We start from the raw sequence: 18,710 nt of genomic DNA, 5'->3' as shown, positions 1-18,710 counted from the left end.
TTAAAACGACAGCAAACAAACAACTCCATCACAGAAGAAGCAGAGCAACAGCTCTAGGTTGGACTCCATTTTTCTATTTATTATTGATTTAAATTGACCTCGTTTACCGTGTCCTTTCTATAGAATATCTTTTCGTAAAAACTTAGACTGATGTTAAAGGAATTAGCTTTATTTGGAAAAAGCAAAACTGACTGGAACTGGTCATTTTAGGAGGATCAAGAGACTCAGAAAGCAGGTCATAGCAACGCAAGGGGGAAACTAGACTCATTAAAGGCCCCTAACTCAAAGGTTAGTCACATTTACCAGACCGAAACCAGCCTCCCAGAAAGCAGGATTCAGCAGTGCAGCTCTGTATGCAATCCATTTCCACCCCAGCGCCCCCCTAAGACTGGCAGCAACTTAAAGACCGAGACCGTGTCATACTCCCCTCTGGACCACAGTGCACGGGATGTAGAAGTGCCCACCAAATGCTCGCTGGAAGAATCAACATCACACCCTTGGGTGTTTACATACTCATAAACACATACATGCATATAGAGGGAATCCCAACGAAGGCAGTCCTAGAAGCCCCATTTCCAAACATTTTTTTCCCCAAAATTATTGTTTTAACTAGGGTAATACTTTTCAAAGCATAATGTACTTTTCTCTTTTGCATAGCCTTACATATATTTAACCTCCCCCTTCCTCTGCCGGAAGCATCTATTCACCTCAGGGAAGTTCTGAGAGTTATAGCAGCAGGCAAAGAGAAAGCATCAATGTTCAGCAGTTGACATCCAGGATAGGATTTTTTTAGTATGCACCTTGAATTCTCAAGCTCCTATTAACATATCGAGATCCAGACTGGGTGGACTTGCCCATTGAGATCACTTTCAACCAGGGGTAGAGAGTACTCAGGAAGTGACATAGGGAGATCCTTGCCACAGAGAAGGAGAGAAAGCCCCCACTCTCCAGCATCAGAGGAATGTGGGAAAATTTCAGTCTAGGACATCAGATACCAGGGTCTCAGCCTCCTCCTATATGCCCACCTCAAGGCCAAACCAGGGTTTAGGGGATAGCTCTAGAATATAATATCCCAATAGACATGAAGGTACCTGAGAACCCTAAGGCCACTCCTGAGGAGGCTGCAGGCCTCTAGGAGAATCCTACCATTCACTCATGTACCACGATCCACACAGTGTGGAGATGAGGGGATAAAAACACAGCACTGGCCAAGGTGGGTATCTAGTTAGATGAGCCAGTGCAGAGGTTCTGTCTTCTCACAGTTGGCACTGAATGAGCTGGACATCCACATATTTCTTCATTCCCTGATGATGGTACTCAGAGATGTTCAGAGTCAGTGACCAGGCAAAGGCCTGGGGTCAGGACTAGGAGGCTGCCATGTGCAGGGACTCTGACTCTATAGACAAATAGTCAGGACATGAATGTTAGTGCTGGGTAATAGCACAATACCAATACCCCAAAAAGCAAGACAGGTCTAGCCACACCTCTGCAAACACCAGTACAGGGATCAGACCAGACCACCCCCCACGAAGCAAAGACCAGGGGAATCCAGTCATCAAGCTGTGGCTGCAAGCACCCTTCTCCCCCTGTGCCCCTACTACCCCTACAAGTTCACATGTGCACTTCCATGCACCCAGACCCCATTCTGAAGAGAAGAGGGAGAGCGGAAGAATATCTGAGTGACTGAGTAACGTCCTGATAGAGATAGTCATCCGAAAAGACTGATCCCAGAAAACAAAACGAAACAAAACCTTTTATACTATAAACTAGTCAAGTTGGGGTGGGCACTGATGAGAAAGATTAGCTCCACATTAGAAAATTTTGAAAGCTACATTTCTTTGCACGTCTGGGTAATAAGGAGTAAGTGTGCAACTGAGCTACACTGTCACTCATCAGAAAGAAAACCTCAGCCATCCTGGGCACTTGGATGAGCCGCTCTTCCACTCTCATACACTCATCTCTTTTCCAAAAGCAAATGCAACATATCATGAAACGTTTCACTCCATCTCTAGTGCTGGCAATTTCCTACCAGAAACGAAAAAATGTACAGTCCTCAAACTCAGCTCAGGCTGTCACTCCCATCTGAGTCCCCTGGCTCAGCTTTCAACCGCACTCAAAATTGAGGGAGACCCCAGAGAAAGGCAGCTGACAAAAACTCTTTTCATTTAGTCAGCAGTTTTGTTTGGCCAAAGCATTTTTCTTCTATTATCTCTCTTTATCTCATACTATTCCTATGAGGTATGGCAGGGCAAGCATGTTTACCTCTTTCTTCAGATGAGGAAAGAGAGGTCCCATCTGTACAAACAGACATGTTAACTGGCTGGCCAAGTCACAGAGCTAAGTAGTGGTGGGTAGAATTGGAAACCAAGGTCTCCCGAATCACATCCTTGGATTCTTCTAACCAAACACAGACCATGGCTTTTGCACACAACCTAAAAGCACTTCCATACCTGTGGTATTGGAATTGACTTTCACTCAAGCCCACAGAACACATGTGGCTTTTTTTGGCTAATTGTGACTGCAAATCTGGCTCCTAAGTCACTTAAAGGCGCACAGCAAAAGAAGCCAAGAATGGCCTCTACCATTTATTTAAATGTCACTAACAAAAGCGCCCTTAAACATTACACAGAAAGTTATCCTTCAGAGAACAGGGACTGGCTGTTCTCCCTGTCTCCTGAGGATAAAAGCAGAGGAAACATCCCAAACTTAGAGTTGTCCTACCGCCACCTTTGAAAAGGATCAAAAAATGGGTGACCCTTCTTGCTTCTCTTTGGACCAAATAACATCCCAGAACAAACACTGGTCCACAGAAAAGCTGGGTTATAAATGTCCATTATTAGGGGAATGGTTAAATAAAATATGGCACAACCACACAACAGAACATAACACAACTCAACACAAATGAGGTAGAGCTATATGTACTGACATAGAAAAACGTCCACGATAAAGAAGTGATAAAGGCAAGCTGCAGAATAACAGGTATAGCATGATTCTCTCTTTGTTAAATAAAATAAGGAAGATATGCATTTGTACAAACATGTACTTGCATATGCAACAGGTACATATATATATGGTGAATTTATCTTAATATCAGGAAGGAGGGAGAAAGAGCATTCACTTTTGACCATAGACCCTGTACTTTTGTTTTGTGTAAATATTTTTTACCATGGTAAATGTCAATGCCTTTACTCCTCCAGACAACCACGGGATCCTCTGTCTTCCCATGTTATCCCCAAATAAAGGTTAATTGGCTTATGAATGTCTTACTTTGCTCAATAGATATGTGTATACTGATGGAGCATACATTTAAATTAATTGGGAAAAAATGACTTCATTTAGGAAAAAGCCTACTCCCCGCCAATTTGTTTTTCACCTTAATTCAATGATCAAAAAACAAACCATGGATCAAGGTAGAGAATGCATATAGGAAAAAACACCAGAAGGCAATATCTCAAATTAACAAACAGGGGTTCTCTCTGGGTGATGAGATTACACTTCATCATATTTTCCAAATACTCTACAGTGAGCTAGCATGACTTTTATAATAAAAAAATAACTTGAAGATAAAACATAAATGTTCTATGAAAGTATGTCAAAAATCAAATCTCTCTAAATGAAACCTTGTTTACCTCTTAATTAAATTATCTTTTAGCTTATAGAAAATCAATGAATGAGTAAAACTCCCTTCCTGATGTATCTCCGATTAGTCATTTTTTCCTATATCAGTCCCCCTCAACCCAACAAGACCATAAAGTCTTCAGAGACAAGGACCAGTTGTTACCCATCTTTAGCAGCCTCCTTAGTATCTGCCATAATACTGGGCATGTGGCAGACACTCACTCAATATTGATTAGTTGGTCTATTTGTATGTTTGAACTTTCCTATGTGGGTTTTTCTGAAAGAAGAGGGAATCTTTACTTTTCCAGTGCCTATGAAATACATGAATATTTGTAAGCAAGCGATAAAAGGGATCCCCTCTAATTAATCCAGAATCAACAAGAGTTGTGCACCATATCTCACAGTCAATATTGATTTCATAGGTCTTTTTGTTTAAGGTAGAATTGCCTGTCCACAAAAAACGATTCACTTCCTCAGCATAGTGTTTCATTATAAAACTCCCAAATGGCCTACACACCAATAAATAGCTCTCTTTTTAAACAAAAAGTCGAGCCAACAAATACTAATCAAGCAAGTATTATCTGCAAGGCACTGAAGTGGGTGTTGAGAGGAATACAGACAAGTTCAAAGTAAAAGGTGTGTACAGCCTACTTGCAGAAACCAGACATGACCATTTTCCAAGGTGGGGCCTCCAAAAGGCCTTAGAGGTATCAATGTTCAGTAAGGTTTTGAGAAGAGGCTAGTGTCCAAACAAGTCTAGTGCATACCTCATCCCCACCCTGGACGTCTTGTCTAAGGTACCTCCCAAGACCTCAAGAGTCTGCTGTTTTCACCTCTACTCCTGAGCCTCCAGGGCTGAGCAAGGTGCAGACGCCTACAGACCTGGCCCGCTCTGAACTCAATTGGACAGATCTTTCTTTTATGCAATTCTCATCCATTCTCCAGAGAATGGATCTAGTCGATTTCCTCTCTTCTCAGCCTCTCAGCATCCCTCAGCCTGTCAGATGACCTTGGCTCCTATTCACAGAGATGACTCAGGTCAGCTTAATAAGAGCTCTAGCACCTAACCTGAACACCACCTGGTCTTTTCCCACAGCCACAGAGGAAGAAGTGTCCCTCCATTCCAGAGATAAGCTCTTTTCCTGGGTATCTCATCCTTTTCTGACTTATGAGGAAGCCAGTGCCCACTCTGGTACCCCACCCACACACATACCACCTTCTAACACTTTCAGTCTCTACTACTGTCTCCTTCCATGACTTTTCCAAACATTCAAAGATTTTTCTCTCTCTGAAAAAAAAGAAAAACTTCAAAAAAATTTTTATTGAAGTATAAATTGCATGCATAAAATTGCACAAACAAGTCTACAGCTCAATGAAATTTGACAAATGGACCACACGTATGATCAAGAAACAGAATACTACCAATACTTCCAAAATGTCCCTTCAATTGCCATTTTATTTTTCTCCTTACTTTTGTTACCAAACTTCGTGAACAGTGGTCTGTCTTCATTTTCACCACCTCCTCATCTATATCAGTCTAAGCTTCCCTTCTTCAATGAATCCTCCCCACACCCATCCAGATGAGGTTGTTGATCCTTCCCCTATACTCTCAATGTACAGCATGCAATCGTCTTTATGGCACCTATTATACTACACTGCAATCATCTATTTATGTGTCAGGCAATCCCACCAGACTGTTACCATCCTTGTGGGAAAGATTAGTTCTAATTTGTTTGGGTACCCCCAGTGGCTGTCACTTAGTAGGTGCACAGCTGATGTTTGACATTTGAAGGAACGAGTGTAAGAATGAATGAAGAGATCCACTCACTGAAATAGTATGCTGCTGAAATTGATCAGTTCTTTGTCCAGTTCTCATCACAAGCAATAATGATATTTAGCTGTCAAAACTCAGTGGTTGGACAACCAACCAGCTGGGAGAGAATATTTGCAAAACATACATCTGACAAGGGGTTGATCTCCATAATATATAAAGAACTCACACAATTGAACAACAAAAAAACAAACAACCCGATCAAAAAATGGGCAGAGGAAATGAACAGACACTTCTCCAAGGAAGATATACAGATGGCCAGTAGGCACATGAAAAGATGCTCAACATCACTAATCATCAGGGAAATGCAAATCAAAACAACACTAAGATACCACCTCACACCTGTTAGAATACCTATAATCACCAAGACAAAAAACAACAAATGTTGGAGAGGATATGGAGAAACAGGAACCCTCATACACAGCTGGTGGGAATGCAAATTGGTGCAGCCTCTATGGAAAACGGTATGGAGATTCCTCAAAAAATTAAAAATAGAGATGCCCTATGATCCAGCCATCCCACTACTGGGAATCTATCCAATGCACCTGAAATCAACAATCCAAAGAGGCTTATGCACCCCTATGTTCATTGCAGCGTTATTCACCATAGCCAAGAAGTGGAAGAAACCTAAGTGTCCCTCAACTGACGATTGGATTAAGAAAATGTGGTATATATATACAATGGAATACTACTCAGCCATAAAAAAAGACAAAATCATCCCATTTGCAACAACATGGATGGGCCTGGAGCGTATTATGTTAAGTGAAATAAGCCAGAAAGAGAAAGACAAACACTGTATGATCTCACTCATATGTGGAATATAAACCAACACATGGACAGAGAAAACTGGACTGTGGTTACCAGGGCAGTGGGGGTGGGGGGTGGGCACAAGGGGTGAAGGGAGTCATATATGTGGTGATGGACAAACAAAAATGTACAACCCAAAATTTCACAATGTTAGAAACCATTAAAACATCAATAAAAAAATAAATTAATTAAAAAAAAAAAAAAACTCAGTGGTTGGGATCATGAAGAATATCTAGAGAAACATACTGTTTCAATATTTGGTTAAGTATTCTCTTTATATCCAAGTATTTGAGCATGCTATGTGCCAAGTCACTGGGGTAGAGAAGAGACTTAATATCTTGCATCTACCCTCCAAATTAAAGCTATGACATTACTTCCAATGGCACCCTGTCCTTCCATGGGCATACACCCAACATGGAGTCCTGCCAATCTTCTTCCCCAACTGCTCCTCGAGACACTCCTCCCTCTCCCTACAATCTCCTTTCTAGGACAGTAAGAAGTCAGAGACAGGAGTCCCCCAGGAGTCCCAGCCCCCTCCTCCCAGCCCCCTTTTGTCACATCCAATTAACCATCTGCCAGTCTCCGGGGTCTCCTTCTAGCCCACTGTCCAGCTGCCAACTGAATACTGTGTTTCCCCACCCCCAGCCCCATAGATGCCCATTGTCCCTGGGCTGCAGGGTAGGAGTGTAAAAGGCGAGGGTTTTAGCCACATTCCCAGTCCCTGCTGCCATGCCCTGGAGAACTGTAACTGCAAGCTTAAAAATCACATTGGTATCTATCTCTGCACTGTTACAGAGGGAAGGAAGGAAGGATGGAAGGGAAAGAGGGAGAGAAGGAAGAAGGGAGAGGGGAGAGGAGAGGAAGGAAGCTATTGAAGCATCCTCATTTTCATGATTTGGAAAATAAAGAGATTCATCTAACTAGTAATATGATAATAATATATTATATATGTAATATAGTCATAGTAGTAATATAGTATATATATAATCATATTGTACTACTAGTAATATAATCCCATTTCTATTACTACTTATAATATGAATATAACTATCTCAATATACCATATACCTACAAACATAGAGTAATTCTGAGAGGTCAGGATTTTTTTTACCAATTTTACAGATGAGGAAACTGAAGCTCTGAGAGGTTGTAACTTGCACAAAGGTCACACAGCTAGCAAGTTCCTGTTCTGTTTTAAGACTATGATTCTGGGACCGGGTGGCACCTAAGGAAACTCTCACCTCCTTCTACTCTAGGGAATGTAAGCCCAGTCCCCTACAGCCCACCTTTTGGTAATAGCAGCCCCCAGCATCCTACTCCTGACCTCTCTGGAGGGCCACGTAAGGCCCCTGATGAGCCTTGGATGAAATGGGGCTTTTCACTTGATAACACTTCTTGGGTTTGCCCCTAAAATGAGAGTTGAGGTCAGAGGGAGTGCTTTGGGGCCAACGGAAAGGGTGTGCTCACTGGCATCTTCCCTCTTGTTCCTCTTCACGGAGAAGAATGGGCAAAAGGCTCTTCCATGATCCCTATTCTGCTTCCTCTTTCTTCGAGGACTTCTACAGGCATTAAGGAAACTGGAAATTCAAGAGCAGGCCCCACTCTTGGCAGATACAGTACCGGATAGCCAGGCATGGACTCCTCCGCAGGAGGCTGCTGGACCCCTTCTTGCCTGAGTCCCTCTCCCTCTCTCCTCTTCTCACTCACCCTCCACCCCACTAACTTGCCTCTCTGACTCACACTCTGTAGGAGGTGATTCTGCAGACCCCACTATAGCCTGGAGCAAATCCCACGTCAGCCTGCAAAAGAAAGCCACCAGCATTTCTAAAAGGATTGCTAATTTGGGATCTCCCAGCCTTTCTTTCCAGCTTCTCTGCCCAAGAACCTCCTAGGGTTCCACACCAACCCAGCTCACCCATTTCACAGCTGCCCTCCACTGGCACTACCCTCCCCAGGCACAGCACCACTAGCCCCGGAAACTCCGAGCCAGCTGATGCTCTCTCTACTGGGGCTGTTGATGAGGTATATTGTGCCCTCAGCTCAGGTCCTTGCCACCCAGCTACTTTCCTAAGGTCTGCCTCACCCCACCCCTCGCCCCCCAATCCCGTCTCCTCCTCTGGCCCAAGGCTTACCCCTCAGCTGACTTTGAGATCCACCCCTCAGCTGACTTTGAGATCCACCCCTCCAGGCTCATCCAGGACTCTCCTCCATCAACTGCTCCTCACTTTCCTAAATATTCATTCTTTTCCTCATGCCTGCCTTCTCTCTCCTCCCTACTGGTAGGTATTCACATATCTTCCCTACCTAAAAAAAGCCTCCCCTCAACTCTGCTACCCATCTCCAACTACCTTCCTATTTTTAACCTTCGCTTCACAGCCAAACCTTTCCAAAGAGTCATCTATATGCGCTCCCACCACTTCCTTCCCATCCTCTCACCCTCCATTCCCTCTGCAATTTGAAATTGCATACACCTCCCATACACAACTGAAATTTGTTATTTCAAAGGTTACCAATGATCTCCCAATTTCCAGAATCAAGGGGGTTTGCTCGGTCCCCATCTCCCTCAACCTCTCTGCAGCATTAGACCTATGAGGACCCGTTTTTTTCCAAGCACTGCTCTCTCCTGGGTCTCCTCCAGCCCTTCACTAGAGTCAACAGCTCTGTCCTTGGCCCTCTGCCCTCAAGTCTGTATATGCTTTTCATTTATTATCTCATCTATTCTGATAGTTCCAGCCACAACTTCTTACAAGATATCTCCCAAATCTATATTTCCGGCTCTGGCCTCCCTCCAAAGCTCCAGACTCCCTTCTTATCCGCCTACGGAATCAACACCTCCCTTAGCTATTTCACTGACACCTGAAATGCAACATGTCCCAAAGTGAATTCCTGAATCCTCCCTCTCCTCCTGCCACCTCACAGCTGCTCCTCCTCTTCCTAACTCCTGATTTTCATTTAGGGTACCTCCATCCTCCCAGTCACCCAGGCTCCAAGCTTTGGAGTAATCTTTGATTCTTGCCTTTTCCTTGACACCTCTACCTCCAAGTTGCCAAGTCCTATAAACTCTACCTCCATGAGGTCCCTCATATCCATCCCCTCCTCTCCATTTCCACTGTGACGTCTCAAGTTCAGACCCTCCTAACCTATCACAGTGGTCTCCTAATCCGGCCCTAGCCAGCAGTACCTCCCCATTCCAATTGACCCTCCACAGGGCTGCCAGACTTATCTTCCTGATCACATCACCACCCCATTCAGAAACTTTTAGTGGCTCCGGAAAGCAAACTGCAGAAAGACTAAACTGTTGACCTGCCACGCAAAGCCCTTTATGATCTAGCAGCCCAGTATGTGTTTGATAAATGAAGCAATCAATCTGGTCCTCACCCCCTTCTGAGTTTTATCTCCCATTGATCCTCCACCTGCATCCTCTCAGTCACATAAACTGGATCACTTACCACTCCAAACCCTGGATCTTCACCTCCTTCTAACGCCGTTCCAACCTGGGAACACAGCACTTGCTGTCTTCCCCATCCAAATCCTACCCATCCTGAAAGCCTCAGCTAGAGAAGTAACCACTTCCTTGAGGACACAGCTCATCTGCCACTTTTCATTCTCCCACTTGTTTATCCTCTGAAACCATGTTTTCTACCTAATGTCCCACGCCCTTCTAATAATGCCATGGGACAGAAGGTGAGGAGACGACGCTAATTCTCCAACAGTTTCTTCTTTACTTCCCTGAATTAATTCCTCTGTCCTCCCAGCTGATTCTTTCTGTTCCCTCACTCCTCAGCAGACACGATTTCAAGCAGCTCTATTGATCCAACAGCCCTGTGGCCGTCAATCATTTCCTAGTTATTTTGCTGCCAATCATTCACACACAAAGGAGTGGCAGCAGGAGTCTGAACTGCATGCAGACAGAGAAGGGACAGGACGAGACTGATTCACTGCACCCACCTGAGGCTCAGCAGAAGCAAGAACTCCATTCTTGCTAGGCTCCTCCAGACGGCATGGGGCCATGGGGCCCAGGGCCTGGAGGGCTGGGGGGAGGGGACTGGCATTTTTATACATTTGCAGAGGAGAGAACAAGAGGGCCCTGACCTGTTGTAAGGGGGGTACCCCATCCAGTCCCCTTGGGAAACCAAATTGAGAAGGACTGCTCTCTTCCTGGACTGTAAAGGTCCCATGGAGGTCAGATTAAATAAGATAATACTTGCCAGAAGAGGCACTTAGAGTAATAGAATGTTCTATTTGGAAGGAACTATCTACATAAATTTGGATAGAACTGTGTAACTTATAAAGACCTTTCACATATAGTATCTTGAGTCTCTCAACAGCCCTATAAGGGAAGTGGGGGGCAGGGGGCTATCATCCTTATCTTACACAGATGGTAAAGTCATTTGCCCAAGTCATTCAGATAAGTAGAGAGCAAAGGGGAGTGTTCACCTCCTGCTCTCTTGCCTGACCTTCTCAGCCTCCTTCACAGGCTTTTTCTCCCTTTCCCACCCCTTAAATCCAAGTGCTCCCTGAGGGGGTATATTAATGTCCATTTCCCTCCCTGCTCTACATTCTTTCTTGTAATGATTTTATAAGCTCCCACAGAACAGTACACGGCTGCCGTAGGCACTCAATAAATATTTGTCAAACAAGTGATTAAACGAATGAATGAAAGAGAGCTGAGGCCCAAACTCTACCTTCAGATTCCACACACACACACAGGCTCCCTGAGCTCCATCATGCTGCCTCTCTAGCACCTTCTCCCACCCCATGTCAAAAGCTCTGCACAGCACCCCTTTTGGAGATCCCCCAGCTCTGTGCCATCACATTCACTTAATAATTAAAACAGTAGGAACAATAGGGGCAGCTAGGACTTCTTGTGCCCCTACAGTGTGTCAGAAATGGCCAGATGTTTTTTACACATTTTTTCCTATTTAATCCTCTCAATCTGTAAAACCAGAATTCTTAGTCCCACTTTGCAGAAGACTGAGGATGAGAGACAGTAAATAATTTACTCAAGATTTTACCTCTAGTTAGCGCTGAGCCTCTCTGATCCAAGGCCCATGATCTTTTGGCTACACCAAGGTTTCCCAATCTCGGCACTATTGACATTTGGGGGCTGGATAATTCTTTACTGCCCTGTGCATTATCGGATGTTTAGCAGCACCCTAGACCTCTACCCACTAGATGCAAACAGCAACCCCCCTCCCAAGTTGTGACAACAAAAAAACTGTCTCCAGACATTGCCAAATGTTTCCCGGGGGGACAAAATTGCCCTCAGTTGAGAACCACTGGGCGACACCATACTGACTACCTGCAGAAGTCAACTGCCAAGTTCCAGAACCAGAAAGAACTTTGAAAAGTAAAAGTGCTCATTCTCCAACATCTAGTTCACCTGTTTGTGCTTTACTGCTATTGACAGTCAGGAAGACTTTTCTTACTTATCATCTAATTTCTTTCTGTAGCTTGGGTTTATTCCAACACCTCTTACATCCCCCAAAGGATTCTCAAATACAATTGGAGAGAATGTGCCAGTAATCAAGTTATTGATAACTGGCAGCACAAGGATGAAGCAAAGCCTCCCAAATCTTATGGAGGTGCATCTGGATGTCACTGATATGTTCTAAAACATATTAATGTAGAAATAGCCTATAATAAATACAATGTTAAAAATATTAACAACATTCCCTCTCCACAACAACAAACTCCTCTCAATAACCCCCTACTAGGTTCCTGGAAAACCGTGTGACCAAAAGCACAATTCATGATGGGTAGAAGTGGAGGAGAATCAAAAAGGAACAATAAACATTGAATTAAACATCATGTTTACATTCTGGAATATCAAGCACAATGTCAAAAAGAGGTATTTTGCCTTTGCTGCAAAAGAGAGTTCAGGAGGTAAGAGACCCCTCCCCTTTTAGGTGTCTGGCAATGCACAGACAGGGTGATGACATTTACTCAAAGATTTGCACACAAACATAGGTGGTTATTCCAAAATCTGCCCTCTCTACGATCTGGACATGATAATGTCCAGTTCCTCATTCCTAAGTGGGATGGGGTTATCATCTGAGAGAAAAGTTAAAGAATCGTACAGTGATTACCAATACTCCACCACCTACATCGAACAACTACGTATCCTTTGCCATGACTGCTTTGTCTATACTGGGGGGAGGTGATTTGCTTTGGTTTTGGTTTGGATGAATCACAAGCTTTTTAAAAGATCCTTTTCCTTACCTCCAAAGAACAAATAACTTCAATGGGAAGACAAACCCAATGTGTACTGAAAGGGCTAAAAACAATACAGTACCACTCACGAAGTGTGAAAATGAGTACAGACAGTGAGTGTTTACTAATTTGGAGGAGACAGTGGTCTTGTGAGCTGTGAAAGCTCCCAGAAGAAGGTGGGGCTCAAGTCTTGAAGAATGAGTTGGATTTGGAGTGTGGGGGGCCAGGGGTGGATGATTCAAGGGGAATGTGAGTCAAAGTGCCCTTGGACAGCAGAAGAGCAGCCTGGCTGGAGCTGAGCTGTGAAGTGATGGACTTGACCCTGAAGGCACAAGGGAGTCACTGTAGATTCATAAAGCAGGTAGTGATGTGATGAAAGCAGTGATTTAGGAAGTGTAATCCGCCTGCAGATGCCAACTTGGAGTGGGGTGAGAGAGAAGATTCCAGGGGAAAAGAATGAAGGCCACTAAAGGAGTCCATGGGTGGCATCATGGGTCCTGGCCTCGGGCAGAGACCCTGCGGGCGAACAGCAAGGGCTAACTATGAAAGATAATTCCATAGAGGTTGTTAGAGGAGAGAGAGTCTTCACAGACAATACCAAAGTTTTAAATATCATGACTGGGAGAGGGAAGATGTCACTTACAGAATTAAGGAAGACAAGAGAACGAATTAGTTTGGGCAGTTGGAAAGACACACAGAGTTGAGTTAGAGGCTGGCCAAAGTCCAAGGAACAGCAAACACTCCAGCTGAAAATATCTGGACTCACAGGACCAAAGCTCAACAGAAAGACAGAGGTGGAAGATATTTCCAAATCAATCTCTTTTCATTTATGCTCTTGTTTTCCTTTGAGTTTTAAAGGAAGAGGTTTCTCCTCTGCTCACCAAAACTACGCTCTTCCTTTTGTTACGGAACCTACACTTGTCTCACCTGTTCACGTATCTAATTCAACAATCAATCTAGCATCTTCAGTTTTTCCTGTCCATTAGCTTTCCCCCTTCCACCTCCAAACCTCTTCTGACTCTCTGGCAAAAAATGAAAACTCCTTTTCCTGATATTAATAACATCCCTTCTGACTAGCCCCCAACCTCTCTTTTTTTCACTGATAAACTCTGCAAGTAACTGATTGCTACCCTCCACCCCAAATCCCTACTCCAAATGCCTCTGCTAACACTGTGCTCCCAAGAGCTCACAGTAGCCTTCTTTTCATCACATCCAGTAACACTTACCCAGTGCTCCTCCTGCTCAACCTGTCTGCAGCCTGTCATCACATCAGAACCCATGCTTACTCTCTGAGGTCTCCAAGATCAAGTCTCCTTTGCTGCCACTTCCTAAATAAGGGTTTTTCCCCCAAATTCTAACTTTAGCCCTTCCCCTCTTTCCTCCACTCCCTGCCTCTGAGAGTCAACGCATTCACACAGCTTCAGCTGCATCCAGCCTTGAGCGAGAAGGCTTCCAAGTCCACATCACCAGCCCTAACCTCCTGCCCATGCTCATGTCTTGAGTCCCACATTACCCACAAAACTTCACCTGGATGTCCCTCCATCATCTCCAATTCTCCATGTCCAAGGCTAACGTCATTATCTGCCCTGCCAAACCGGCTCTTGGCCTCAACTAGACCATGTCAGTCGGGACACTGTTAGTCCTCTACACTCTCAACACAGCCACTTCTGTTTCCTCATGGGTTTAAGTTTCTTTTCCCCCTATAACTAGTTTGTCAAGAAACCCCCACATTTCTGCCTTTGAAAATGTCTCTCAGAGTTGTTCCTGATTCCCCATCCTTTATGCCACCAACCCAGACCAAGCCCCTTCCTCCTCAGCTCTGGATCACATTTGCATCTCCCTGGATTCTTTCTCTCTCTTCTCTACATCATCAATCATATTACCCCCAGATTAACCTTTCCAAATACCACTTCCTTCAGGATATACCCTTGCTCAAGAACCTCCAATGACTCCCTACCACTCCCGAATCAAATCCAAACTCCTCTCTTGGGCTCCCAAGACTCTCCCTATCTGGCTCTGCCCTACTTACCCACCTCCGTTTCCCATTCCTCCCTAACCCACACCTTTCACACAATCTGTGCCACAATCCTCAATGTCAGTGCCCCAGCCTCCCCTGTGCCTTCGCCCAGGCTGCTCCTTCCACTCTCCATCCCCCTTCAAGGGCTACTCTCAGCTCCATTCCTCCGTAGTTCCGTCAACTTTTTATCTTATAGCACCATAATGGTTAGCAATTAATCTCTAATTGAGCAGTAATTGTCAATCTTCCTTTTAAAGTTCTTCAAAGTCAAAGACCACTTTGAATATTTCCTTTGTATTCCACAGTACCCTGGACAGCAGAAGGTTCCTAGCAAGAGTTGAATAGTCTTTGTTGGGTTTTCTATTCCAATTGGGCTCTAGTCCCAGTTCTGAGTTCCCATATTTCCTCTGCTCTGCCTCATAACTATGATCAATAAAATTATTGCAACACACTTTTCCCAGGCATAGAACAGAGTTCCCAGGAAGATGATATGGAATCCACCAATCTATAGGAAGAGCGGGCTGGGGTGTGTGTGTGTGTGTGTTTGTGTCCATGTGCATGCAGGGAAGTGAGATTTAGGGAATCTAGCTTCATTAATTGGTCAAGAGAACTGAAACACCAAAATAATCAGAAGAGGACAAGTAAGGAATTAAAATGACATTATTATTCGAAACATGCCTAATTAGAAGCACCTTACGCCAGGATTTTGACAAAGCAATTGCCAGTCTGGTCTTTGCGCGAGCAAAATTTTCCACCAGATAGTAGGGGGTAACCCTGGTGCTAGGAACTTTGAAAATGTGTTTGAAGGTTTCTCAATTGTTCAGTTGAATGAATTTATAATCTGTCTAGCCTACCAGGTATAGTGCTATGTTCCACAAAGATAGGGAATCTGAGGGGAGAAGGTTAAGAAATATGGCCTTCTCCAGGCTTAAGAATCCCCAGCAAGAGCCAAGGCTAGAGACTAGAGGGGGTAAGATCAGGAAGCAGAGCACAGAAGGCCCCTCAGGGGTAGGAGGGGGCGGTCCTAGACCCAGCCTGCCCTCCCTCTTGCAACTTGTTTCAGGTCATCAGTCACTTCCAGCCTTATGCATTGAAGATTTAACCTTTCTCTGATTCTAAGTGCACATCAGACCTAGCTCCCACTCAACAAGGCTGCCCAAGGAGGAAGAGAAAATCCCCAACAGGAGTCTCACAGGAGACAGTTCCCAGTCTGCCATTTACTCTATGATTTGAGCCAAAGCTAGACAACGTAAGCCACATGTTGTGTTTTGAAAGGCCCTGGGAAAAGTAACACATTGGACCATTACAGGCCATTAACACCATTAACACTGTGTGAATTCATTTGTCAGAAATTAGCAAGCCTCCAGAAACTGAGCTCTGCTCCAAGGGCCTGGGGCAGAGAATGAACAGGAACTAGTGTTTGGATGGTAGAAAAGGGGAAGAGGGAGTGGTCACCAAAAGATGAAAGTGGGGTCCAGAAAGGGAAGGCGGGAAGGCTCGCACTTCACGAGTTTTCCCCAGAGCTAAGAAAAGGCAGACTTTTGCCCCAGATGGGAGGCAAGGGGGGCAGGGGAGACCGCCTAGCGAGTGTTTCCAGGTACCACTTAGCCCCCCAAAACCAGGTTATAAACTCAGGTCAGGCACCTCTCTAGAATCCATGCTTTGGGTTCTGGGCAGGGTGTGTGAGTTAGTGTGTGTGTGTGTGTGTGTGTGTGTGTGTGTGTGTGTGTGAGAGAGAGAGAGAGAGAGAGAGAAAGAGACAGAGAGAGAGGGGGGATGTGTATATAAAAACCACCTCTGGGGAAAAGGAAGGAGGGAGGGAGGTAAGGCTGCGCCCTGGGAAGCAGGATGGAGAAACAGGCTCCCTCTGCTTTCTCCAGGCTGTGGCATCAGCTCCTGTCCTCCAGCTCTTTCCTCTTCAGACCAACTAGAAAATGAACATATGGGCCAATCGAGTCTGGACTTCTAAAGCCACAAGTCTCCCCAACAATGCACCCCACCGCCTTCCCTAGAGATGACCTCCAGGGCAAGGCAATGAGGTTAGGAAACAGATGGATGTGCAGAGAGCCTGCAGTGCTAACCTGATCCCTGACCCCACCAGTTCATGTCCTCTAATCCAACTGACCAAAAGAGAGGGCAGATGTGCAGGGCCCCCATAACTTATTGGACTCCTTGGGACAAAGATTCCAGACAAAATGGTTCCAGACATGGGAGACGAGAAGCTCTACCAAGTTTGTGGAAGCCACAGATAGAGGGGAGATGAGGAATCCCTTGCCATCAGAGAAACAGGGCCACAGGTGGTGGGAGATGAGGGTGGTCGGTGCCTGTTCTGGAGAGGGGGCTGTGCAGCCAGGGAACAGGAGGAGCTATAGACCTGGGGGATGGGAGGTGGCAGGGGCTGCAAACAGCTGGAGAGACAGATCTAGGGGCTTTACATACCACAGGCAAGCAAAGATTCAGTGGGTGTGTATGAGGGGGACGCTAACTCACACTTCCAGGAATGAGTGATTCTTATGAAAAGCTCATCCGCTCCCAGAACTGGAGAAGAGGAGGACAAGGAGGAGGTCTGAGGCGCCCACCCCCCTCGGATCCCGGTCTGCCTCTCAAGTCTGAGACGCTGGCTCCCCACACGCACCAGGCACGACCGTCCTGGGTCCGCCGCGCTCCTGACTGTCAGCCTGCAGCCTGCGCGACTCCCGGTCCCCACTGCCCCTCTTCGCACATCAGGGCCCCGGGCCCCTGGCCCCAGAAGGGGTGCCAACCCAGGGCGGCTGGAGCCCGGCTGACAGTGCTGGGAGGGGGCAGCCGAGGGAGGGGCCAGGGACGCCGGTAGCTGGAGCGGCGCGCTGCAAAGTGATCCAACATCGCCCCATCCCCGCGCTCCGGGAGAAGGCGGCCCGAGGGGACCGCCTCCCGCCTACCCTACACAGACTCCCGCAAGTGAGGAGAACGGCGAGGGGCGCCGAGCTCCCAGCCCCCACCCCTCCCCAAAACGCCAGCAGCATTGCCATAACAACAAGAATTTCGGCAACTCCAGCCCCGACGACGAGGGGGACTGCCCCCCAACACGCACGCCCCAGCAACAGCCCTCCTTCCCCAAACTTGTCCGAGACGCCGCGCCCACGGCAGCGGCCCTCCCCCGGCCCCCCGCGCCCTGTCCGGCTTACCTGTCCGGAAAAAGGCGTCCACGTCCGAGTCGGCTGCTCCTCCTTCCTCCGCTGCCCCCTCCGGGGGGTTCATGACTGGGGAGGGCGTCCGCGGGCAGCCGGGGGCCAGCGAAGCCTGGGGCCGAGGGCGGCGGGGCGCCCGATGGGCGGAGGGCGCGGGGCGCAGCGGCCGCAGACCCGGCGGACTCGGGGCTGGGCGGGCGGACGGCTGGGGCGGCGGGGCTGGGGCAGGGCACGCCGTGCCTCCCTCAGGCGGAGGCGCGCGGCGGGCTGGGGGCGCCTGCCGCCGGCTCCCCCATGGTACCCCTTCCCCGGGGGCGCTGGCCGCCTGCTGTCTGGCCGGGGCCGGGGCTCGGGGCCGGCGTCCGGGCTGCCTGTGCGCCCGCTCTCCCCCAGCAGCGGCAGCTGGCTCTCCTCCTCGCCCGTCTGCCTGTCTCTATTGTTCAGTCCTGCTCGGCTCTCCTCTTTATTTTTCCTCCTCCCTCCCACCCTCCCTGTCTCTCTACCTCCTCCCTCCCTCGCTCGCTCGCTTGCTACCTCCCTCCTTCCCTCGCTCGCTCTCTGGCTCCCCCTCTGGCTCCCTCGGCCGCCGCCGACGCCTCCCCAGCTCCTCCCCCGGCTCCCGCTCCTCAGTCCCGGCCAACAATGACCCGGGCAGCGCCGAGCCGAACTGAAGCTCCGGCCCGGGCCGGGACTCGCCGCGAGCCCCCCGCGGCGCGGCCGCCTCCCTCCCCCGCGGCCCCGCGCCCGCCTCTCCGGGAGCAGGGTGCCGGCCCCGAGCTATTGTTCGCGGCTGTGCTAGGCCGGCTTCCTGAGCCCCGCAGGAAAAGCCCCGGCGAAGGAGGCGGCCGAGAGGGGGCGGGGCCGCCGGGCGAGTCCGGGGCCGCGGGGCGCACGCCGGGCTCGCCGAGGGGCTCTGCCGCCCCGCCGCCGCGCGCTCAGCCTCTCCCCTCGCGCTGTCCGTGCTCCGGGCCCGGCGGCCACCTCCTCCGCCCCACCCCACTCCAAGGGGTGCGAGGGGGAACCCCAAGCTGCCTGCCCGTCTCCTCTTCTGACC

General features: G+C 47.6%; 1 protein-coding gene across 5 annotated transcripts in view; it reads right to left on the bottom strand.

Annotated features, from left to right (window-relative positions):
- Window positions 1-18,044, bottom strand: part of KALRN (kalirin RhoGEF kinase) — a 633,650-nt gene extending 615,606 nt beyond the window's left edge. For 3 of the 5 annotated variants that reach the window (XM_058555937.1, XM_058555939.1, XM_058555940.1), the window contains exon 1: window positions 17,654-18,043. In XM_058555937.1, the coding sequence (XP_058411920.1) occupies window positions 17,654-17,726 (73 nt within the window). In that variant the 5' untranslated portion in view covers window positions 17,727-18,043. Of the gene's footprint in view, window positions 1-17,653 lie in introns of all 5 variants that reach the window. The other 2 variants (XM_058555948.1, XM_058555950.1) reach the window with 1 other exon arrangement.
- Between the last annotated feature and the right edge of the window lie 666 nt (window positions 18,045-18,710).

Source organism: Diceros bicornis, chromosome 15 (assembly GCF_020826845.1).
Source record: "Diceros bicornis minor isolate mBicDic1 chromosome 15, mDicBic1.mat.cur, whole genome shotgun sequence".
Classification (NCBI taxonomy): domain Eukaryota; kingdom Metazoa; phylum Chordata; class Mammalia; order Perissodactyla; family Rhinocerotidae; genus Diceros; species Diceros bicornis.
This window is presented reverse-complemented; position numbering and strand designations above follow the sequence as displayed.